This window comes from Rhipicephalus microplus, unplaced genomic scaffold (genome assembly GCF_043290135.1).
Source record: "Rhipicephalus microplus isolate Deutch F79 unplaced genomic scaffold, USDA_Rmic scaffold_42, whole genome shotgun sequence".
Lineage (NCBI taxonomy): Eukaryota > Metazoa > Arthropoda > Arachnida > Ixodida > Ixodidae > Rhipicephalus > Rhipicephalus microplus.
The window spans coordinates 841,954-867,151 of record NW_027464615.1 but is presented as its reverse complement, the minus strand read 5'-3'; the positions used below and the strand labels follow the sequence as shown (position 1 = coordinate 867,151).

At 45.1% G+C, this 25,198-nt stretch overlaps 1 protein-coding gene across 4 annotated transcripts in view; it reads right to left on the bottom strand.

Moving 5' to 3' along the window:
* Nucleotides 1-1,125: 1,125 nt before the first annotated feature.
* LOC119167346 (Connector of kinase to AP-1) overlaps nt 1,126-25,198 on the bottom strand; it is a 114,601-nt gene continuing 90,528 nt past the window's right edge. For all 4 annotated transcript variants that reach the window (XM_037418811.2, XM_075884679.1, XM_075884678.1 and 1 more), the window contains 9 exons: nt 24,054-24,112; nt 22,738-22,854; nt 19,178-19,225; nt 17,990-18,111; nt 16,839-17,009; nt 16,268-16,408; nt 11,694-11,804; nt 11,204-11,290; nt 1,126-5,667 (listed from right to left, as the gene is read on the bottom strand). In XM_037418811.2, the coding sequence (XP_037274708.2) occupies nt 5,498-5,667; nt 11,204-11,290; nt 11,694-11,804; nt 16,268-16,408; nt 16,839-17,009; nt 17,990-18,111; nt 19,178-19,225; nt 22,738-22,854; nt 24,054-24,112 (1,026 nt within the window). In that variant the 3' untranslated portion in view covers nt 1,126-5,497. The remainder of the gene's footprint in view (nt 5,668-11,203; nt 11,291-11,693; nt 11,805-16,267; nt 16,409-16,838; nt 17,010-17,989; nt 18,112-19,177; nt 19,226-22,737; nt 22,855-24,053; nt 24,113-25,198) is intronic.

Here is a 25,198-nt window from a genome sequence, read left to right as displayed (position 1 = left end):
GGCTATAAGCGGCATGTTCGTGTGGTAGGTACACAGCTAGCACAGCGTAATGGACGGCGCAACAAGTCTGTAGTTTATCAGATTCATGTGGCGAGCCCACAATGTTTACATTTCGGCGAAATAGTGAGCTCCAAGGTGTGATGCAAGCGGGATGCAGCGTGGATCCAACCTGCGAGTCTGTCAATGGCAGCAGACGACAATGCCCGAGCAGCAAACGCCAATGCCGTTGGAAAGACTCCACGAAACATAGCTCCTGAAGAGAAAAGAACGCTTGCCGTGCTAGTTGCAAGTAAATAGCAATGTTGAAGTTCCCACTTTCTTGTCGTTGGGCTTTCATAATTATATGGTATCCCAGCCGGTGTCTGATTGATTTCACGATTAGCGGAATTCGACCGCTGCGTGCAAGACAAAGCGGCCAATTCGCGGTAAGTACTGATCAATACTGTTATGCTTTGGTTTGCACTACCGTATCTGTCTTCTTTGTGCGGCCATTACTCCCGTCGTGTTAGTGAGTCACATCGTGAATCACAGAGTGAAGCAGTTTGACACTGGAAGTTTGACAAAGGATTCGTCAAACTTCTCGTGAGCAATCGATCTCAAGCGCACGTTTTCAAACGAGCAAGCGAGGAGTAATAGAAATAATCAGGGCACAGCGTGAAACCATGGTAGCACGAAATTGCAAGCACCACGTTCGACGAAATAAACCTTGAAACTTCGACCCGGCTTTGATTACGCCTTTGCAGAGCGAGACAGCTGTTAACGGCGGCGGCGGGCGTCGTGCAAGCTAAGGCCATTTATTGAGGCGACAATGCCAGTGTTGCGTGCGGCGTTGAGCTGCTTAAAAAAAAAAAGCGCACACACAAGTGGAGATGCAGTGGAGACGCAGATGGCGCAACGATTGGCTCATTCCCGCTAAGTCGGCCAATGGCATGTCCGGGTTTCGGAACGCAGTTTGGCAACTCATATGATTGAATAATTCTGGGTGGTGCCATGGGCATCATGCAGAACACACACAAAACAGCGCACAGTGCTCATAGATTGAACGAACAATTTAGCTTCCCAATCCATGTGCACGGTAGGGCACATGCTTAAAGATTCAGCAAGCACAGAGAGAGCAAGCACCACTGGATCACTCACAAATCTTTATTTACCATTTTTATCGAAACAAACTTCTTCCCCGTCTCGTCGTCCAAGCTGGAAAAACAGCGCAAAAAAAAAAATAAAACAGACACGAAAACCAATATTTCAACTTCTGCATCATCTCGCATATAGCCATGCTTTCTTCCACATTCCCATTGCAAACTTTGAAAACCTACTTTTTTGTATTTGCTTTATTTAAATCCTCTGCACATAAACTTGGTAACATAGATTTACACAAAAGAAGGAAGCTCTCCATTTGCTACCGGCAAACAAGGATGGTCCAAGGGCGCTGCACCCGAGGCAGAGTCCTATAAATGCTGTTAATGACATAAAATTTTGCATACCAGACATCGAAAGCGAGCTGGCATTTAAGAACACCTGCATTTGCTGGGCCAAATTAAAGCCTGCTGGAAAAAAATCTTTATATCAAGCCAGCACCAATGCTTTATTCTCAAGCACGCAATTTTAACACCCGAATCAAACCAGAACCAAGGATGCTTAAGAGCTGTGAACAGCGGATGTACAAGACTGCCACACTCTTTCAACAACTTTCTTTTTTTTTTCTTCTTGTTGCCATTGCATAGTAATGAAGCTGTTCCACAAGCTCTCCGCTGCACTGTGGTCTGGTGAAAATTTGAGGCAATATGGCAAAGGCCTATTGCATTATCTTGCAAGTAACGCCTGAAAATATTTCAATGTTTGTAAACTCAAAAGAGGCAATTAGAAGCAGCAGTTATAATACGACCTGCCTACTTGCACAGCTTTGTCCAAACTGCTTCACGTTTGTTAGGCCCGAATCGCAGAGCTGTCAAACGCTCGTTAACGTCCCAAAGTAGAATAAGCGTTAGAGACTGTACTGTGCTTTAATGGCTGCATCTTCTTTAAGAAGCAATTTGTTGGCCATGCTAACAGCACGAGTTAATGCCATCAACATTCCATCAGCCGGGAGAAACTGGCGATGTAACTCCACCTCGCAAATCTACCGTGGCAGCATTGTGACTAAGCATTCGATGGCCATGTGAATCGGGCCCCAAGTCAAACACATATATGGACAGTCATTATTACAGAAAGATGTTCCAATGCACCACCACGAGTAGCAGCGTCCTTGGGCAGGGAGGGAAGAAAAGAAATTACACATTCAACTCAGTTGTACCATGGCAGAGGGGTGCCAGTAAGACCACACACACTCACACAAGTAAACTTCAAGAACAACAAAAAGGTTAAAGGCAGACAAACCGTAAAACAAGAAAATGGTAAATTGCTTCTCTTCTACTAATAAACATTCGCAAATGACTACATACAGTTCTTCTGTACATATTACAATTCTGGAAAAGAAAAGAAATTACACAGGTCTTGAGGCCACAGTCATTGCAGGCATTCCTCCTTCTGACCTCTCTCTCTCCCTCGCCACATCTTTCTTTTAAGCAGTCCTCCTTTAAGAGTCGCGGCGCAGCATTCAAACGAGACGCTGGTCCACAGTGTACTCAATTGGCGGGTACATAACGTTCGAACAACTCATCCGGCTAGGCTGCACAACTTCAATCAGACCCAACATCCCATAGAGGCAGAATTTCGCAGTGGATTCATTGTATAATCTTACTCGATAGTCACAAGGAGCATGAACAAGAAATTAATCTTGTGAGGTACTAAGCATTATGGCATTTACTGTTTTCTACCGAGAGTCCTTGGAAACAATGCAAGACTGTGCAATTTCGACGAACGCTTGCTATGCACATCTCGTGACCAATTGACGTGTGAACGCTATGCCAGACGCCTACGATGGCAAAACAGACCGCAGGATTCCACCTCCCTGTGGCATTTGAGCCTAAAAGAGCAAGCAGTTTGGCCAGAAGGGCTGCTTGTAAGCTGTGTTTATGCGACATTTGGTACAACTGATAAGGGTGACCCGAGGACGGAGCCCCAACTCGCAGTATTAGTAAAATGAAGGCAAGAACAACGAAAGACAGGCACCAACTGTCACAAATAAGATCAATCATTAAAAGAATGGTCACATATTAATAAATACCTTGAAGATAAAAAAACACACAAGTCAAGATACCGGGAAACATTTCTCTTTCAGGTATCTCCTCGTAGAACCAAGAAAGACAAGCAGTGGGAAACTGCTCTCAGAGCTGCCCATTTTATGCAGATAAGTAGAAATGGTGGTGGAACCCAAAAGTCCTTTTTCTTGACCTACAAAAGGCAATGCACAAAGACTGCCACATACTAGAGTTCCAATTCTTCTGAACTTAACACTGCTGGCTGGCAAATATCAGTAATGAAAGCAAAATAATATTTAAGCCAACTGTGACAACTCTCTTTCTTGACACTTTCAATACACCCGAAAATGATAGTGCAAAACTAGAATAGTCTAAACACACACATGTGGTAGGAACAATACGAAAAAACTTCCCAAGGCAGGTAAGGCAGACCTGGGGGGTGGCCAAAAAAAAAGGCAATGCACAACTTTGTAGTCCTCCCCTAGATGTCTCCAACGCATCACGTTATTGAGGCAGACTGCAACCACATGCGGTCTGCCGACAGGATCAACGGCACGTGTTAGCAAAGAGCCCTTCTATGCTGCAGGTCGGTGATAATGAAAAGAGAAACGCTTGCGGAGGCCACTACCTCAGCTACAGTTTGCAACTCGCAGCACATCCATTTTTTTTTTTTTTCTGTACACAGAATACGCTCGCACAGCTGGGACAGAACACTAAACATGTGCTGTGTGTCAAATGCCTACGTCTGCGATGCAGCCATTCGCGTCTTTTCGGCAGTCCACAGTGACAGGCATAAAAAAAGAAAGAACAGCAGCATGGATGCATTCGTCTTGGCTTATTTCTTTTTCGGCAAGTTGAAACCAATCTCCTGACTGCCATGCTCGCTCTCGGCAACGGTGCCATTGAAACCTTTCACATCTTCCACCACGCGTTTAGCCCTATGAGTACTACACGAGTCCACTGTCGGGAAAAACTATTTTTCGCGTCGTCGCCATGGGAAGTTTCCATTCGGACGCAAACGGTTTCGCGGTCAGGGAAAAAGGGGGAGACACTCGCGACTTTTTCTTAAACACTAGCTGCGACCAACTACCGAACCCCCGCGCTTTTTTTCATGGTTCCGAAGGCTAGAGAACTGCACGCGTGCCAGTCAAGGAACTGCACAAGGAACATGTGAAAGGACCGGCAAACACGCACACATGCTGATGACAAGCCACGTACAGTGGAAGGACAGCAAAAAACCAGACGAAAAAGACTGAGCGTACAAACACGTGTAACCATGCACTCATCGAGAAGACAAGGCAAGAAAAGAAAAAAAGAAATGCAGTGCGTGGCAGCACACAATTCCTGGTTCATACTACGTCCAGCCTGCGCCGAAGTTTTTTTTCTTTCACATTCACGGGAACAACGGAGAGGCCATCTTGGTTTCAATACTCCAGCAACAACAGACAGAAGAAGCTACTCCGGCACTAGCATCGTTACTTACAGTGGCGGCGACAGTGCGGTACCTCACAAAGCTGAGCCCAACAGAGGTTGAGATTTTTTTCCCGCACATACACGTTTCCCTAGGATTCACTGTCCACACAAGAGAGTCTGAGTGTGGGCAGACAGGTGGGGAAAAGAAACAAGAGAGAAAAAAAAAAAACCGAGAGTCTGTAGTGTTCGGCCAGACGGGGGCAGCGATGGCTCGACGCAAACCCTTCGCCGAAAGCCTTCGTCCCTTCTTTCAGCCGTTGATTGTGGCTCCATCGTTGACTCAAGTGACGCGCGCACGAACACTCCCCTCTTTCTCTTTCACGCCGTCCGAGATGTGGCGACGAGCAAGAAAACACGCCAAAGGAAGGCAACGGTCGGGGGACAGGACACAAGAATAAACAACACTTACGGAAAAGTAATAAAAGAGGAAGATCAGGTAGAAACTTGAAGCAAAACGAAGGAAATGTACAGAGCGCGGCGATAGCCTTTTTTTTAATGTTCCTTTCCCCTTCCCGAAACCTCCCTTGGAGCCGGTGGTGGCGGTGGTTCAATAAGTTAGGTTAGGCGGCTGAAACACACACACTCACACGCATTGAGGGCAGCACACTCCCCCTCTCTTCCGTATCGTGAGGAGTGCACGAAGACCTGTTGACCAAAAAATGTGTCCAGCTCCCGAGCTCTTCCTTATGCCCGACACTTGCCAATGAAGATGACACGGTGGCGACGCAACGCCAGTGCGGTTACATGTGGTGGCAGGACGAGGGGTGGAGAGGCACGCATGTGTGCGAGAGATGGTGTGTGCGGAGAGAGAGAAGGATCGATCTGCTCCTCTAGTTCTTTCTTTCTTCGTACGACACACCTCGGCTGCTGCCGGTTTTTCCTCCTCAGACGAAGACCTTGGCGAGGGCGTCCGCTCCGGCGCTGGCAATGTATGGCTTCGACGGGTGGAAGGCCACGTCGAAGATCGACTCGTCGAACTTCTTGCGATGCGAGGTGATCTCTTGCACGCACGTCTTGTTGTCCAGGTTCCACAGCCGGATTGAACAGTCGTGGCCTGCGCGCATAAAGATGAAGAAAATAGGGGGGGGGGGGGTCGCATCGAGGTGGTTACTTAGCAGCAAGCAGGCTGCAACTGGCTCTGTTCAATTCTGGGCTCTCACACGCAAAAAAACAAGAATTCTATCACATTGATGACATGGGGAAGGCAACATAAATTGGTAAATACTAAAACTTTCATCAGGCAAAAAAAAAAAACAACTCAAAGCAACACGCACAGTACACTAATAGGGGTGAGCACAAGTGTCATCTTTTACACAGGGTATCCCAAGTATAATGCAGCACAATTTTAAAAAAAAAGGAACATCGTTACACAGAGCCCACCTTGTGCACGTTGATCCCAGAATATTGTAGTAGGTAATACCAATTTTTTCCATTAGGTCTAGTTAATTGGTCCGAATTACGTTTCTAACGCGACGAGTACTCACTTAATCACTGAACTGTCATTGACGCCTACGCAGCACTGATAGACCGTGGCAAACGCAGTGTCAAGTTTTCGAGAATACCGCACATGTTGTCCAAACGATTCAGAACCAGCAAGACGTGAACGTGACAGAGACTGTCCTTCAAACAATTTGCAAGTGCACTGCTTTGCATCGTGCATTTGAACAACTAATCATAGCGGTGGTCTCTAAACTGTGTGCACACATATTTTGCAAATTATTGCGTCACTTTATCTACATGCATGATCTCTAACTACGACAAACTGGGTGTATTTTGCAAACACAAAATTTAGCTAACCTGCATATTAAATGCGAAAACCGGCATGTGGAAAAATTCACGTAATGCTGAGAACAATAGAAGTGACCGTCACACAATGGGTCACTCGGTCGATCACATGGCTTCGCAAATCTAAACACTTTCGTGTCGCCTGGAAGTTGTAAGACTGGCAAGCCAATACGGACTTTTGCCAATACTCGTTTATCATACGGAAAGTACGGTAGCACCATACTGGCTAAAGGGCACGCATGCAAGAGCATTACTGTATGGAAACTCTTTTCGTATGTATTACAGTAAGCCACGCATTGTGTGAAATGTGGTTCATACTTGGAGTCCCATCTCTGCGACACTGACCACCGCCATCCATAAATGAAGATTCTTCCAATAATAATCCAAGATGATAATACTAGTGGGTACACAAACTTCTTTGCGTTATGTATAGGTTTACTTGATAATGATGGCCACAAATTTAAGCAGCCTGGGCGAGTGGTGCCATCTGACAGTGGTGTGCGTGACCAGGCAAGCACAGAACGTAAACAAGTATGTTATACTTAATTGTCAAGTGTCATTTTTGGCAATGACATAATTCGGAATGAGTTATCAAAAGACATTTTTGACGGCAAGGACACTCGGCGAAACGATTATTTTGCGATCAGCAAATAGCTGCTTCACTTAGAACTAGAAACTGTCATCAGCATGTTACTGTGCACAGTGAGAAACTCCCATGGCTAAAACGTTTTTGGGACTGTGGTGCGCAAATACGAACAGAGCCATAACTTGCACGGTGTGGTACTGCTGTAACTCGCTGAAATGTTCACACAGCAAGAAGCCAGAACAGGAAGTACAATTTTCACAATTCAAACGCGGCTTCAGATGTTTCAGTGACTGGTATGCGCAATCTGGTCTCTCTAGAGATAATCTTGGCTCTGATCATCGCGCGTCAAAATTATGTCGATATGACTCGAAGTGAAGACTGTGGTAAGAGAAGTAGGTGCATTAGTTAGCCCTAAATTGTCCCGTTTACATACACGAGTACTGTATGTGAGTGACTTGTTGCCAGTATTACACAGAAAAAGCTCATTTATAAGAAAAAACAAAATTAACAGCAGACTTCCAGAATACAGTCGAATCTCAATTCTAGATTGAGGGGACCTGATAATTTGTTTGAATTAAAGGAAGTTCAAATTAATGAAAGCTAAATGAACGGAGAGCTCTTCATGCAGTGGCACATGTGCATTGAGCTAACACACAAGGGGGAAGTTTCAGAAAACTTACATTTATTCACAAAACACAGGACATCTGTCATTAATTGAAGTAATCGGTGATGCGCATCTGCACATGTTTGCCTTGCAACGAGTCAATCGATTTCGCACGCTGTTTGTAAAGCATGTCTACTTCGGCTTCAGCATTCTCCTGGCAAGAGAAGTTGCCTGCGGCAACGTGCAGCACCGACACTCTCTAAAGACGACAACAACAACTGCATCTCTTACTACCCTCTGTGCCAAAGCCGCCGTAGCGTTGTTAGCACGTGACAAGAAAGGAGGGGCGTCTCCACGTGGAGAGAAGCAGATCGACATTTGAGAGAGAACCAACACTGTGTGGCAGCTGCTTCTAATCTTTTTTTCTTTCTTGCTTTTTTCCGCATGCGGTGTTGATAGGACAGGGTTCTTTATGTGGCAGGGGCGGGAAAAGCGGAAGCCTGGCACCCGTGCGTCGCAGATCGGCGAGAGAACCAACACTCCGCTACAGCAATTTTATATATTTTTTTTCCTCTCTGCACACTGTGTTGAAAGGAGAAGGGTCAAGGGTCTCTACGTGGCAGGGACAGAAAAGGGAGAAGTGTGGCACAGGCACGTCCCAGCTCGGCATTTGAGAGAGAGCAAACATTCCGCCGCAGCCATTTTTTCCTTTTCTTCTTTTCCTCCTCCACATGCAGCATTGAAGTGTCTGAGGTGACGCCGTCGAATTGTGCGTGGTGCTGAGAGAATTTTCTAAGCGTGGTATGTTCGAATTAGCCGTAACCAGTGCTAGCCCGTTCGAATTACAGGACATTTTCGCCTATTGGTATACACATAGCTTTGACAGGACCACAGCATTGGTTCGAATTAAGCATGTTTGAATTAATGAGATTCGAAAACATATGGTGCTTTGTACAACAAAGCACATTACATTAGCTACTGCTGGCATTGCACCAGTTTCAGTACAAAGTGACTGCTTTGATTCCAGCTATATTAGAAAGCTGACAGTCGGGCCACAGTGTGAATCAGGTTTGGTAAGCGACAGCTTTAGTGACAGTGTCTCCATCACCTGGCTTGTTGCTTTGGAGTGAATTTTCATGCACAAGGGGTGCGGCCTTTTAATATTAGCTAGATTCGCAAGTATTCACAAATGCATTGCCCTGCAACCACATTCTCAATGGACAACACCGTTTTAAGATGGCACTCTCGTTCACTGAAACTAAAACCTCTTCTTTCAAGTCCTTGATGGACACATTGATTTATCTGATGGGAAGGATGCGTGCGCTTGTTAAAGCACCAAAAAACAGTGAGTGACATCAAAGGGGCGCCCTCAGATCTCATAATCTTCGCACACAGCGGCACATTCCTTTTCCCGCCAAGACTGAGAGTGGAGAACTAGCAGCCTGGCGACAGCAATTAACCGCCAATTCCATTCCAACCCAAGCCTACTTTTGTACTAGTACTGCCTAGTTTTTAAAAGACAATTTAATTAGGGAAGAAAAAGAAATAAAAAAAATTTGAACAGCGAAGTTTTAGGAGATCGAATAGCAAGACTGCTGGACTCCAGACGCCTAAGTCAAGGCTTGAAGGACCCCGCTAGCGAAGGCTGATTGTAATCACTGGGCAACCCGCTTTGAAGCCAGGACAATGCAAGAATGAGTGAATACAAAATTGTGTTGAAACTGAACTCGGTGTGTGAAATGCTTCAAGAGAGGCCAAGAACGACATAAGAGAGGCATTGTTTTGGAGCCTCAACAGTTGGAGGACGGCAAGTAAGAAGGCATAGGTGAAGCTATGAGAGATAGCACTCTTTGCAGCGATGAAACAAAAGCGCATTCTTATCCCCCCCCCCCCACCTCGCCTGAGAAAACGACCTCGTTTGTGTGTGAACTACGTGACGAGTCGCCAGAGTGGAGTTCACCGCACGTTGACAAACAACAGGAAATCAATCTGTTCACGGTGAACGTGCTCGCAGCCCGCACAATGGAGGCCACAATGGAGGCAACAGGTAGAGTGCTTTTAAACGACGCATCCGCAACAATGAACATATTGCGCCGCGGTCTCCACTCGAAAATGAGGCAATACTAAGTGAAAAGAAAACTAACACCTCGCTGCTCTTGCAGCCTTGAAATTGATGAGCGAGGGCGAGAGTTCGGTCTGCAACATCTACTAGTCAGAAAACATCGCTTTATCATATGAAGGATCGTTGATGACGCACGCACATTCGTCGCACATTGGCGTCAGTACCGTCACTGAACTGATAAGCGGCCTAGTGGACAGACAAGCACACGGCAACAACTTGCAGCAAAACTTGATAGAAACGACACGCTCATGCTAACAATCAATCTGATTATATGCCCGGTGCATATTAACCGACGAAAAGTACGTGTGCCACGATATTCTTCAGTCGAAACGGCAAAATAAATGTTTTAACCAATTTTCTCATTTTCTCAAAACACAGATTTTGACCACCTTTCTTGTTTGCTCCTTCTGTAAAAACAGACCTATACAGCTATAGCTATAATTCTTTTTGCGCAATGTAGTTAAATGTGCACAGAAAGCAACATTGAGATCAGATTTTTAATATGCAGCTCCAATTTTTTTAATTGTCATAAAATTTCTTTTTTTGTTTTTGGTTACATGCAGACAGTGAACGTTATTGTGCTATAATCCGAGAAGTACTTTTCAATTTTCGATCAGCTTGCAGCATTGCACTCCTTAGGCTTTCTAGTCTCCATATATGTGTTAAAGACTATATAATTTTTATGTACATAAATTTGCATTGTTTCCAGAAGAAATACAATATAATTACTAATCTCAGAAAATAATTAACCTGCATAAAATATACCTGGATAGTTAAAATGAGCTCAGGAAACTGAACAAGGCTGTGCAGTTTCATCTAATTTGGTGAAAAAATAACCAACGTTATCTTCAAGACCCATGTCCCCCCTTAAAGGAGGACAACACACGGTAGCGAAAGAATGTCAAAAGATAACTTAGAAAAGGCCTGAAGCTGCTTTAAACCCTCACACAGTGTCTGAAAACATAAGCCTGAGATATTTCAGTATCTTATCCGAGAGACATTTGGGTACTTTGTGTCAAAAGCGTACCGGGCATTGAGACAAATGGTTTACTGCAAGACATTGAGACATTGAGACAAACTGGATTACTGCAAGATCTTTCAGCTGTCACGACTTGAATCCCGGAGTTTTCCTGAGCCAAAACCACAAGATGATCATAAGACGTGCCACAGAATTTTAAAGCACGCATCAAAATCTAAGCACATAGCTTTTTTTTCGTCACTTGCCCTCATTGAAATCTGGTCACCATAACTGGGAATGCAATATGCACACTAGTAGTAAGCATCGCAGTGCCGTAGCAGTGTTAATGCAGAGGGCAATGGCCACAGCTCTTCAAGAAAACTGCTTCATTAAGTCTGAAACGCATCAGGTTAATTATTCCTCACACAGCTGGTATAACGGTACAAAGTACATATATATCAAAGTGTGATGGCGATGCTGAATAGGATAAAAGGAACAGTCCTGTCAGACCACGCAAGGAAATGGTGCCACTCACTGCCCGAAAGAAGGTAAAGGCCGTTGGGGTCGATGGCCAGGCTGGTCACTGCGTCCAAGTGGGCGACCATGGAGTGCACCATCTTGCCTGCATTCGGCGCAAAAGAGCCAAGTGAGTGGCGAATCATGGCTGAATACAGCAGATGTGGAAACAGCACCTGCTGAGCAGCAAAATTAACATGACTTTCATGCAAGCAGCGAAGACTACAACTGCACAGGAGGCACGGCATCAACAATGCTTTTGCAACCTTTACTCGTCTAAAGTGGTCAGCTGAAGAAGTTAATGTTATGCAAAAGAAGCAAGTTCATAAGCAGCAAAATTCCTAAATGGCTAAATGAAGCCCGAGCGACATTTCACTACTCATCCCCAGTGTGAACAATTTGAGGCAAGCTTGCCTAGAGAATCCTTGTAACAGTAAAATGATAGCTAAAAAAACATCTTGGAGACAACCTGACAAAGTAAATTCCATGCGTTTCAGCGATGCACATACCAGTGTTGTTGTCGAAGAAGCGAATGTGGCGATCCTCGTGCGCCGTCACCGTCATGGGCAGGGTCGGATGGCTCACCACACAGTTGATCTGTTTGCTCAGGGCACTCGCATCTGGGAGAGGAGAAAAAAGGTTGTTGTGATTCTTCTACTACTACAGTATAGACCGCTTATAACGTAAGTCACAGGAGTCACGAATATCCGCACTATAAACGGTACCGCGCTATAACCAAACCAACCATTTTCAAGGGCCGCACTTGTGCAAAACATGTTGAGCATGCAGCTTTGCGTGTCCGAGAATTTCTGAATGTTAAAAGAATTTCATGTCCAAAGACATGTGTTGCCAATGAAATGAATGCGAAGGGGGGGGGGAGGGGGAGAGTGGTAAATTCGCCGACTACCAGACCGCCTCGATTATGCGCATTACACAGAAACTATGTCTAATCCCGTCCTACTATTTGAGCGCTACACAGCCCCACTCGTTTTCAGTTAACCCTATGTAATCCTTCCCATAAAGTGTGGCCACCGCAATATGTTTCGTAGATTCAGTACCAAAGCGCAACTTAGATTCACGCAAACGCTACCGATCAAAGCCTAGCTTGCCGTTTGGTAAGTTGTTGCAGAAAACTTGTCCAAAACATGACGATTTGGCATCAAAAAGATCGCACTAGCAGTGAACCAAGAACCGTGTGCGTGATACAAGTTCGCGTTCGGGGACGGGAGATCAGCAACGACAATCGACAACTCGCCATGCTTTTACGAACGACAGCGCACTGGCAACAAAAGTGAAAGCTCGCCTCAAAACCGTAAAAGGTTTTCAATTTACGGAAGAGGAAGCAAACACGATAGAACAGCGCACCGTGAGCCCTTGCAATGTGGTCGCTGCCACAGCGCACGCGTCGTAACGCGAGTCGCCATCCACGTTTGAGACCCGAATGCAGAAAATTCGAAATAGCGTGCGGCAATCACGGCCCGCGAGGCCCGCAAAGTTCAGTGAGTAGCTTCCAAGCATTTGGGTTCGCACTCAGGCCAAAAGTCCCTAGAATTTCATCTAGGGGGAGCAAACGCTATTCTAAAGCTCATATGGCGCCCGCAATGCCCACACCGCCCGCTGTGCCCGCAACGGCCACAGCTCCTGAAAACATTATTCTAAATCTCTCTATTTGTTGCAAGCGTGACAACGACGACGTCTTGCCCGGTGGGAAACTTAAGCGCATATGCAGTTTATAAGGACGGGATCGCACATGCCACGTTGAGCGGTGCGCAGCCGAAGCCACGCTAGCAACGTAGTACGCCGTAGCCGCGTTGGTGCCGGTGCAAAAGCTTATCGGCCACCGAGGCAACTGTCCTCCCTACTCGGCGAGCCCACGCAGTGTCCTGCGGTCTCTCTCATTTTTTTTATTTTCTTTTTATTCTTTCGGCCCTTGGTTCATTCACTTCGTGCTCCCTCCTCCTCTGTAAGACGTCGTTCGCTCTCCAGCGGCGCACCCAGCGCTATTCGCTGCCGCGTTTGTCACAAACAATTTCCGGCAACCACATTATAACCAGTGTTTCATCTTGGGGCTGCACAACAAGCAGTATGCGTATACATAAGGTTCTATGAGAGGGTAAACGGAAGTTGAAAAAGACCGCATTGTAAGCGGTTCTGCACTACAAGCAGTTACGTTATAAGTGGTCTACACAGTATTTGTACTACTGCCAAGCTTGAAATGTGAGCTGTTGATATCATGTAAAACGGCAGTCCCGTCCACACGTATGCTGTACTACTAGTGCTCGAGGCACAGACAAGCCAAAGAACACAAGCTGGCAAGTACATCCCCTGTGTCCTCTCTCTTCAACGTGTTACAAGAATCCATGCACATAAAAAGGACCAAATAATTGGGTACTGTTTCATTCCTTCTTTTTGTAAAAACAGTGCTTCAGCGTGCCAGTGTCAATGCTCCCACACACATAGTGAGCTTTTTGAAGAGCATCTTTGGAAGGCACACTGCCTATGCACTGAATGCATGCCAATGGAAGCACCATAGGTAGCAAACTTGCCAATTACTCTAGGGAAAGTAAGCAGACGGCCGCCGTAGTTACCTACGTTGTCGTACTTGTGTTTCTGCGTTGTTCACATTCATGCAGTGAAATAAGCAACCCGATTTTCAAGGGATGTTGAAGAAAAAAGGAAACAGAAAGAAAAAAAAAAGCTGCCCCGCAACTTTGTTTTACAGTGCAGTCCACTTATAACGATATCGAGAAAACCTAAAAATATGATCGTTATAACAGGTGATCGTTATATCTGGACTGCCGCCAAAAAATCGTCGCCGGACGTACCTTTTGTAGCTCCAGGCTTCATTTCGCTATTTTCACCAAGTAATAAGTATTGTAGATAGTAGGATATCAAAAACAAGACTTTATTTCTGACTCCGAAGAACGCATCACGGGTTCGCTGAGGAAGAGAGACTGACCGACGGCGGGGTGGGAGCAGTGGGAGGAAGAAAGCACAGCCAGAGGTACACAGCCGGAATGCCAACGAGGCCCCGCCCCGATGCCGCCGCGCCGCTTTGCTTTTCGCTTTTTTTATTTTCTCTCTCTTTCGCGCTTTCGTTCGGCAAGCTACGAGTAGCTTGCCGTTGTAGAAGGCGGGGAGCCGCGGAGCGCGGCGCTTTGCTTTTCGCATTTTTTTTTTAAATTCTCTCTGCCTCTCCGTGGTCGACGCGCGGTGAGGCGCAAAACGTGCCACAGCTCGTGCCATCTGTAGCGCGTCGCGCCAACTCGCGATGCTCTCTTCGGCTTTTTGAACGGCCGGGACGCGCTGCCGGCGCTGTGCTATAGAGCCTAGAATATACTGGTATATTTCTAGACACTGTAGCTGTGCTGCAGTGGCGGCAGATACATACTCGCCTACGCTAACTTTTCGTCTTGTCTCGGCATAGTTCGTTTCAGAGGAACTTATCAAACTAAATGTTACGATTATTCTGAATGAAACATGCCGTCCACGGCGAACTTTTCATCGTTGTATCCGATATGCGGTGGATAACATATCGTTATATATGGTTTTTTCCCCATAGCCCCAATGCATAAAATGAGACTGTTAAGTCGACCCATCGTTATAACCGATATATCGTTATATGTGGTATCGTTATAAGTGGACTGCACTGTACTAATTTGCCACACAGCCTCACGATCAAGAGCAACGGCACCAATGTATCGCCGCTGTGCATTGCAACAGACGAACCGCTCCGACATTGTGCAAGTTATTGTGTCGCTTCTTGACCTCAAACTTTCGTACTGCCATATAACAGCACGATAGATGCATCATGCCAACACTGGTAGGCGATTAAAGTTATTTCAGCCTGAGCATGCGTTGGTACGGTTCAACTGCCAAAGGCATTTCGCTCAAACATTCTGTATTGATTATTTCAGCAACGCAGCAGTGGTTGACTTAGGAAAGAACAAAAAGCTATTGAGACGATGCATTTGTAAACGAAGCAAAGCAAATGTTCACCACGTGTTGCACCTCACAGCCAAACCTTGCTATGTTCGTCTGCACGACGTTCCTTTCATATTTACCTGCTCCGCATAGACAACAGTGCGGACTGTTAGCTATCCTTCGCATTTGGTCGTTACATCTCTCTTACGCGACCCTTTATAAAGCTTGTCACTGCTCCCACGGCGTCATCTCTCGATACTTCAAATTCTAAGTGGCCGCACTACATCACAGAGCAGGTATTCTCTGGTCGAGCAGGCTACACTATCACCTAAACAACATGACTCCTTCGCTGACAAATTTCTCGCTGACTGTCCCTCCCCCACAACGCTGCTCACACCTGGATTCAGGAAGCTTCTGCATGATTAGTCTCCGTACAGCACCCTTTTCCCAGATTCATCTGTGAAATAAGACAGCACCACTTAATTTGTCAAATTCCCCTGATCTCGCCCGAGCATTAGACTGTATTGACAGCATGTTTTGCAGAGAGGCCTGCTTTTGGAGTCTATTCATACAGTTGTTTTTAAATGCTTGCGATCTGTCGGCACAGAGTTTACATGTTCTTTTAAAATTGACAACATGCCCTTACCAAAGCGTTCATTTGTGACACAAACCATTCACACATCCAGTTGCATAGAGCCTTGCGCCTTTCCTGCATCTGTCAAGGCAGAATCGATTGTCTGGCACATGAACGAAGAGGAAGTAGCAGCCGCAAACTTGATCCATCTCCTCGCAGCAAAGCTGTACAGTGTTGTCTTCTGCTTGGCTTCCCGCACATACTGTTGCCGGTGGCCACTAGGTGTCTATCAGTAACGCATCTACAGGTAGTGCACTAGGCGTATAGACGATTGATTTCAAACAGAACACATGGCCACTGCCACCATGAGCTGTTAGACAAATGTTCTTATTTTTGTATATCACGAGGTTAATAAAGTCATGGCACATCAAATGCACCAACTCAACAGTTTTCACAGGTATGCGCCTATTGTAGAACCATTCGTTTAGTTGCAGAAGATGCAGAACGACAACCCTACAGCACAATATGGCGGCACTGAAACGCACCAGTGAGACACAAAAATCAACTTGTCAACAGTGCTCTCACCTGGATTTTGGTCGCTTTCAAGCCGCACCACCTGCTTGCCCGTCTCCAGATCCATGATGACAGAACGAGATGTCGTGTATGCCACCGCCATCTGGGTGGAGTCTGATCGCACGAAGTCTACAGATGTTGGAGTGCCGTCAGCTGAGTAAAGAAGAGTGGAAAAACCAAACTATTCAAATAACTTCAGTACCCAGACCTTGCACATTAGTGTGGTGTCGTATACTTTGAAAATTTCCAGTTTCTCCAAGCACAGAATAATTAAATATTCTCTTCTGTACATGCTTTATTTTTAGAAATAACTCAAGCAGAGGCTAAAAGCACATGCAAATATTAAGTTTTGTCTGCTGGCACCATAAAAATGGAAAGAAAAAAAAAACCCTCACCAATACTGACAAGTTATTAGGCAGCTATGGACGCCTCAATTACTCTGGTGCCTTCAAAAGGCGGCAATTTTTGCTGCAATTAATTGCATGTTAGAACGAGTTTTGCACACAAATATGCCAGAATCCCAGCAATACACATTTCCAGCAGTACACCTCCCAGCGGTACACCGCCCAGAAGTACACCTTACCTGGGTCTGGGGCGGTGTATGTGTGGAGCAGGGGCACCTTACTGTGCGGGGACCAGAGCCGCACTGTTCCATCACCCGAACAAGACAGGAGCTGCAGTTTGGTCGCATGCATGGACAGGCCCCACACAGCATCTGTGTGTCCCCACAAGGTCCCCGACAGGACACCAGGCTCTGCAGACAACAGGACACGATCTTAGTAAGCAGGATGCCAGGGTTGTGAGTTCGTGCCTCACCAGGGGAACCTAAGCACTAATTTACTCTTATGTTTATATGTGGCTACTAATTATATGCATATCTGGTTGATGTGCATAATTACAAATGTATATATATTGTTTACGTATAATTTTTCTGTATGTATAATTGTGTATTATCATTATGTATATATGTCACCCAATTGTAACCCCACCCCTTATGTAATACCCCCCTTGAGGGGGCCCTTAAGGAAATAAAAAATGAAGTGAAGAAGGGCTGAAACTGCTGCCAAAAGGCACTACTATACATTGTATGGACAGCATCTACGACCAAAGTCAAACGTAGTTTTCATTCATGAGCCACTGCACCAGTGTGCTAGCACTGCCATGACTGTAAACAGTAAATGTTTTATTCACGCCCCTGCAAAAATAGGCGAATGCAATTACACAATGCCCCTCCATACTCTTTTTCAGACTTCCTCCTTCGTATCATCTTAAAACAGATCCTCTGATCATGTCTTAACAAGGTATATCATGTTTTCTCACGTATAACACGCACAGAAAATGCATAAAATTTGGAGCTAAAGCTGGGGTGCAGGTTATACGTAAATTTCAGAGTGCAAAGTAATTCACAGCAATGTTTCGCGGAAACGCAATAAAGGTGGTGGGGGACATGATGGCCGATAATGACGGCAGGCAAGAAGATGGAAATAACACTGGTGAATAAATTGAGTGAAACTAAAGATTTTGAACTATTTGACCATAGTTAGTAGAAGGTATTTTTATCGAAGTTTCAAATAAACCGCACGGCGTAAGTGACACACACAATTTTTCTACACGTTATCACACTGGGCGAGTTATATACAGCAGCGTGCTACACGCAAGAAAATATGATCAAACAAAAGAAAAGGAGGACTAGGACAAGAAAGGGCAGAAGGAGCTGCAAGGGAAGGAACCCACCGAAGGAATCGTAGGGGTCAATGGTCGAGCTGGGCACATTCCAGCAGCGGATGGTGTGGTCCAAGCCCCCACTGAAGCACTGCTCCCCCGTTGCACCCATCACCAGGCACAAAACGGCGCCCCTGCACACAGAGCACACAAGAGACACGTTGACCACCAACACAGAGGACAACCATGATTTCACAATCTGACTGCTGTACACATAGGTTAAACAGTATGGAGGAACAAGCACTTCATCAAGACGAGAAATCTGTCAGGCTGAATCAGCATGTGTGCACACCATGAGTGCACAGCATGGCAATGCATTTTTCTGTCACAGCACAACAGGATGGCACGTCTGTCATGTTAAGACAACACACTTTGCACACACCCCCATATGACTTACAAGATCATTCAATGCCTCATTTGGCAGCATCTCCCAGAACAGAGTCACTTTGAGTACAAATTGTTGCAAGTACACAAAAAACAATTGCAGAACTGCAGCGTGCCAAAACATGCCAGTGAATATGGTGCAGAATTTCAAATTTAGTTATTTATTTATTTATTTCATAATACTGTCAGCCCTTTTTCTGAGGGCTCTTACAGGAAGGGTACAACCAAATACAAACCAACCAATATACATCTATGTCAGGTGGTAGCGCAATCAATCAATACATGTGTAACACTTCATAAAATTGGCAAGCACTGCCCGCATTTACAGCAATGCCTGGCTACGCATTACAAGGCTTAAACAGCTTGGAGAAAGAAAACAAAGTAACTCAAACCAAGGAAACATGCAGGCTTATCTGGCAGATCCATCACTCAAATACATGTCCAACAATTTCAAAAGTTCTGGGAAAACGCTTTAAACAAAAGCTTTAGCGCAGCGAGACATTTTTAGATGGAATTTCCGAGGGGGCATCGCAACTGGTTGACGCATGTCCCCACCCAGTGGACTTCTTATGTCCATGAGAGCTCTCAAGCAATAAATTAATTTCAGGTCCCTGTCCCTCTTCAAAATTGCCTAGTAAGAAGTAGCAGCATACTTTGTTCCAATATAACAAGTGACACAAACTCCTGTTCCTGTGAAGAAATTCCAGAAAAAACTCTGAAGCCTGTTGCAAGCATAAAACACAAATGCATGAAGGGATGGGCTGCAGAGAGAAAGCCCAAGACATGCTCTCCGAAACAAAAGGAAAGTCCACTCACGAATGCGCCCTGAATGTGTAGACCGGTTCCACATCTAGCGCTGCCGTCCTGCGAGTGGAGAGAGAAAAAAAAAACAATGTGGAGATGTGTTCGCGCTTACGAAAGACAACCTAAGAAGCCACTAGGGATAAAAAAAACTAAGGCTGCACCTACATTCATGCAAATATGCTCACGTGCTTCTCGCAGCCAATGGCGATGCGCTATGACAGAGCGAGCTGAAAACGTTGGACGGGAAGCTCAATCAAGGTGCACATGTACTTGAAGTGAACACAGCGTATGTACACCAACAGTTGAACATTGTGCACTACCTATTACAATCAAATGTCAGAATAAAGGGCACAAGTATAACAAATTATCAGTTATGAAGAAGTAAATGAATAGTCTGGTCACAGACACAGTGTTGTGAATGTCTGTATGCTCAGATATAATGAGGTAACATGAGATGAGACTTTGTTAAAGGGAAATTTGGGAGTATGGTGAATTGACAAGTATAGCTGAACCCCTTTCAGAAGAGACGTGCACTGGGGAGCAATTCTTGTCTTCTGTATAATTCTTGACTCTTATAAGCAGGGAACCACGTATCCATTATCTGATCGACCCTTATTTTAGTGTGCACACACTGGCCTTACTAATACCCATACGTCTAATACTCGTACAATACGTCCGTTACATCAGTGTCTCAAGGGGGTTGGACTGTACTACTTTTACATTGGTCAGAAAACACAAAGCATCCCACTTGCATAGTTCATGCTGTGTCCAAGGACACACATATGCGCACGCATAAACTCGCACGTGCTCGAACACGCACGTCTAAGCAGAATAGTGAAATTGTGTACTGTCAACGTTTTTCAACACTTGTTGACACGGGGAGAACTGTTCTGGTGTGAAACACTGGTCAAAGACATGCCGAGTGCGAGCATGCAATTCCAAGTGGGCCAGTGTCATAAACTTGGCAATAAGTTTAATAAACATTTCATGTTTTAATCTCTGTGACAGATTAACTCTTCAGAGTCTCCAAGACCTTGGGGAGAATCTGCTAAGAGACAAGACTAGCTTAAGTTCATCGCCTTTGACAGAATTTATCAAAACAGACCCTGTATGTGCATTCATTCGTCACCGATCCCAAAGGTATTGCCGTACACAACTGCCATACACAACTGCGAGGAAGCCTTCGGCTTCCTCGCAGTTGTGTACGGCAATACCTTTGGGATTGGTGACCTCCCAGTTGATTTTTTTTTAGTCAAATTCAATGACAGTCGAGCCCACATATAACGGCCCCACTTAAAACAAACTTTCGCTTAAAACGAACAATATCCGCGTGACCGTGAAAATATGCATTGGTTCAATGGCACAAAATCGCACTTACGACGAACGTCTCTGAGCGCCGCTGATCGGTTACAGTGAACGAAGTCAGCGGTCCACCGACTTCCCGGGAAACTTTAATTTCAACCACGGATCAGGCATCGGGGAGGTGCCCATACATTCTTATTGTTAAACGCCGACCCTGCCTCCGCGCCCCTCTAGTGGCCGCTCTCCCAGGCAGCTTTGCGTTATGCACCCCTCCGTTCTTTGTCCCCCTGCAACTCTGAGCACCCCGCATCAACAGACGAGGCCCGTGTTTTCACACTGCCACCGATCTTTGGAAGACCGGTCGGCCATCTACCCTGTTTTTGATCGCTGATACTGTCGTTGCCGTCGCCGGCCTGGAGTGACCACACCATTTGCCAACATTGTTGGCCACCAACTGTACGCAATAGTCTGCGTCTAGTGCACGCGCGTACGCTACCCTACCTACTCTGATAATTTGAGATTCGTTTCGTGTTTAGGACTTGTTCTCACTCACTTCGCACTCGACAGCATGCATTCCGTGCACATGCGGAAGCGCGAAAACGGCTGTCAATTTGCGCGGAAAGAATCGCGAAATATCGAAGTATTGAATATTATCAACAACAGTGCCCTACTTACTAAGAAATTAAGGTAAATGCAGAAGAACACAAGCGCCGCAGTAGGACATCTTCAAAATGATCCCGATGACATCAGACGGACCACCTACAATTAATCACTAGTAATCGATATACAGTCGCCGATCGATTTTTCGGACCTGGCAGGGACCGAAAAAAAGTACGAAAAATCGAACAGTCCGAAAAATTCGTTTTCGCCAAAAATCTGAAGTTTATTGCATCAGGCAGGTTTAAAAAAGTCCTTGATGCTGCCTTGCCTCAAACTACGCTTGGAGGCAATTTGGTTTGCCCGTATTTGCGCCAAGGTGACATCGTCGCCGTAAACGCTCGACAAAATTATCACCGCGTTGGCGATCTCCGCCGACATCTAGCTGCGAACGTCCACTCTCTATTAGCTTGATTATGGCAGCTTTCTTCTCCATCGTCAGGGTAGTATACTTCCCACGCTTCTTCACACCACCTGGCTCCCGCGATGGCACAGATAGCGGAGCCATGGCACCGAGAACACAAAATTCGATGCCGTAGATAGCCGCTGCGAAGCACACAACGTCTCGACGCTATGCGACACAACACGTGCAGAATGGCGACTGAAAAAAGCTGCAACAACAATAAAAGAATCCTTCTTTCGCCTCCCCCCCGTGCGATGTGATGACGATAGTGCTGACCGAAGACGAAAAAACGGCATCCATCACCGCGTCTTTTAAAAAGCAAACACGGCCTCCGAAACTTAAAATATGGCGTGCGCATTCCAATCTCGGAGGCAGGAAAGGCATCTGAAGACCAAGCTTAGCCAAGCCGACGAAAAATCCAACATGGCGGCGTTTACAATGGCTTGGGGCGTGGCACAAAACGAGCGATTTAGTCCGAAAAATCGAACTTTCAGGGGCAAATTCGCCCGAAAAATCGGTCGAAACAATGCATTAGCTCTATGGAATCCCTGACGGTGCATTTATGAAGTCCGGAATATTCAACAAGTCCGAATTTTTGGAGTCCGGAAAATCGGTCGGTGACTGTAACTGCACTAAATAAAGAACCTTCAGTGCTTCAAGAGAGACAATAAAATGCTGCTTGTTGGTTTCTGTTCAATTCATGGGAAAAAGAAGCGCCGCACGTTACTATGGCGAACAACATAAGTGGTTCGAAAATTCAATTTTCCCGTGGTGACACGGGACAGGTGGTGCCATTTAGCGGGGCGCAGTTGAAACAAAAGCGTCTGCAAATGCGAAGCCAATGGCAGGAAATTGATCAATGGCCGTTGTTGCTCCTGTGACTCCCACTGCTTTTGGTATGCTGCTACTAGCGCGGTAAAGTCGGGCAACGTTGTGTACGACAACAGTGACGCGAGTGTTCGGTCAGTCCGTTTCTTGAGGCCGGTAATTTGAAGTGCGCTAAACCGAAGCGAAGCACTAAACGTGATTTTATTTCAAAATAGGCTCTTCCTTGGCACAAAAGTAACACTACTAGGTTTTTGGACCGCAATTACAACAATCAATGTCAACTTAATAGTTGACTTTAGTGTCCCTTTCATGATCAAAGGTGAATAAAAAAAAATTCCAACGCACAGCAGTACACACTGCAACAGTCTTTACTACTACTCACTTCTTGGCGGGCACTGTCTTCTGCAAGTTCCAAAGTTTCAACGTGTGGTCCTCCGATGCCGTAATGAGCACTGAATCGACAGGATGGAATGCCAACGCACGTACGCCGTCAAAGTGGCTGCAGCAACACACAGGACGAAGCAAGGTTAGAAGTGAAGGAGAATGCAATTTGAGAGACTGTCATATAGAAGATACAAAAGCTCTCTGAGCACTACAAAGAATGGCGCTTTTATCTGAAAGCACAGCTCTAGCTCTTGCAGATACAAAAAGAAAAACACAAGCACAGCGGCCACGCCGCTACCCCTTATACTTCTCATACTGCCAGTCTTCCGAAAAGTGGACACCGCTTCTTGAAACTCGTTTAACTCTCGATCAGTCTTAATAGAACTTGTGCACAGTGCATGTATATTCGCGAGCAGATTTCAATCACACAATTATTTTTCTACTGCGTTGCGCAGGTGTTTTTTTTTTTTTTTTTTTTTTTATGTAACGTGATGCACCCCGGGGTCGAAGTGTTTACCCTAAAATGAGAGTTGTGAAGTAAATCGGCATATCTAAATAACAACCTCTGGAATTTAACATCCCGAAACCACAACACGATTATGAGGGACGCCGTTCCGGAGGGCTGTGGAAATTTCGACCACCTGGTGTCGTTGAATGTGCGCGAACATTGTACAGTACACTGGAGCATGTGTACAGGGACAAGACCAGAATCCGATGAATCCATCAATTACAACAACGCTTTGGTCATACAGACTGCTCGCTCTGTTTTACCATTGCAGCCAATTGCCTTGGTATAAAATAAACATAAATGGCATGACAACATGAATTAAACGGGAAAAAATACCGCCCTCTTAAGCATCACTTTCCGTTTGTACCACTGGTAATGAAGCATTCAAAGTTCAATGATTATTCTTAACACGTAGCATCAAGTCTCAGCCTTGAATAAGATGAATTTCAGTGGGGAACACACAGTATTGTTCAAGTGAGTATGCAGTCTCCCTTATTTATTCATTTCCATTCCTGTTTTCTAACCAACCTATTGTAGTCGCTAAAAATGTTGAATTACCAGCAGTCCAAAAGAGCACTATTGAAGGAAATGATGCATTTGCAACGCAGCCCCTTATTAGGCTGATTTGGCACTGCAGACATCTTTCAACAAAGAATAAATTGGGATGCCCACCTATTGCAAATAAAATATTGTTGTCCTTGCTTTAACTGACGAATCATCAAAAAAAAAAAAGGAGGCACTGACAATAGATCATGATACACGCAATTGCTAGCAAAAAAAAAAAAAAAAAAGAAAATGCAACTGACCTTCTGAGAGTGTACTTGGCATTCCACGTTTTCCTGAACGACTCTTTCGTGGCTGAAATCTGCAAATAAAGAAACTTGAAAAACTGTTGCGGGGATCCCACTTTCACTAGTGCTATTCATTGAAGAAAAGAAAGAAAAAAATATAATTTATTTCACATATATTACACTCCAAAGTCAGATAAACATTACTCTCTTCTCTCAGCAAATGACGCCACAATGTGAAAATCGCTCGTGACAGCCATTGCATCAGCCATTGGCTGATTTGAGCATGGGGCGCTCGGTCGCTACTAGGGCCGCTAGGGTGGCCGCGACATGTCCGCAAGTACATGCGCTATCGCACTGGAAAGCTGCATATTAAAGAAAAAAACTGCTCAAGGTCACAACACGCACGTGACACATTTTCTTTCCCTACTCCATCCCTCCCGCCTTTCCTTCAAGCACTTTCGTCGGGAAGAGAAGAGAGAATGCAATTGCAGCCTGCAGCAAATCTTTGCAACTCCGCTCATACTGGACAGATTCTAAAAATTTTTGCGGCGGTTCATTCATAAAACAATAACCTTCTTTAGTGAATCCATTCCATGGCAACTTGAAAAATTGTTGCAGAGTCCCTTAAATGAACATATTATCCTCAAATCGTTTGATCATCTTTTAAGCTTAAAAGCTTGTTTTGCGGGCTTATAACTCTAGCTGTAATGAATAATGCTAAGTATTTTACAGGTTATCACTTCCATCCTAATGAAAGTCAATCCTGCTACTTCTCAGTTATTTCGACTTCCTTTGAATGGAAAAAAAAGAATAAAAAACTGTTGCATAGAGGCCTAGTTAAAAAAATATTGTGCGGGTTAGGTCATAATAAATATACCCATTTTTTTTATACATCATATATTCTATCTGAATTCGATTCGAAATTATTCAACCAAAATCACTATTCCCTTCGAATTCGCTTGGAACCTAAAATTCACTATTTGCACGAACTAATAAATGTTATCGCAACGTGCGGGTCAATGTTCAGTTCAATATCCGAATCAGGATTTATCAGGAACGAAGCAAGAACTACACAAGTCCAAACGGTGCAAAGGACAACGTCGAGTTTCCACAGTCGACATGTTGGCAATATGGATGTCACTTGTGCCTTTGTAGCAGCC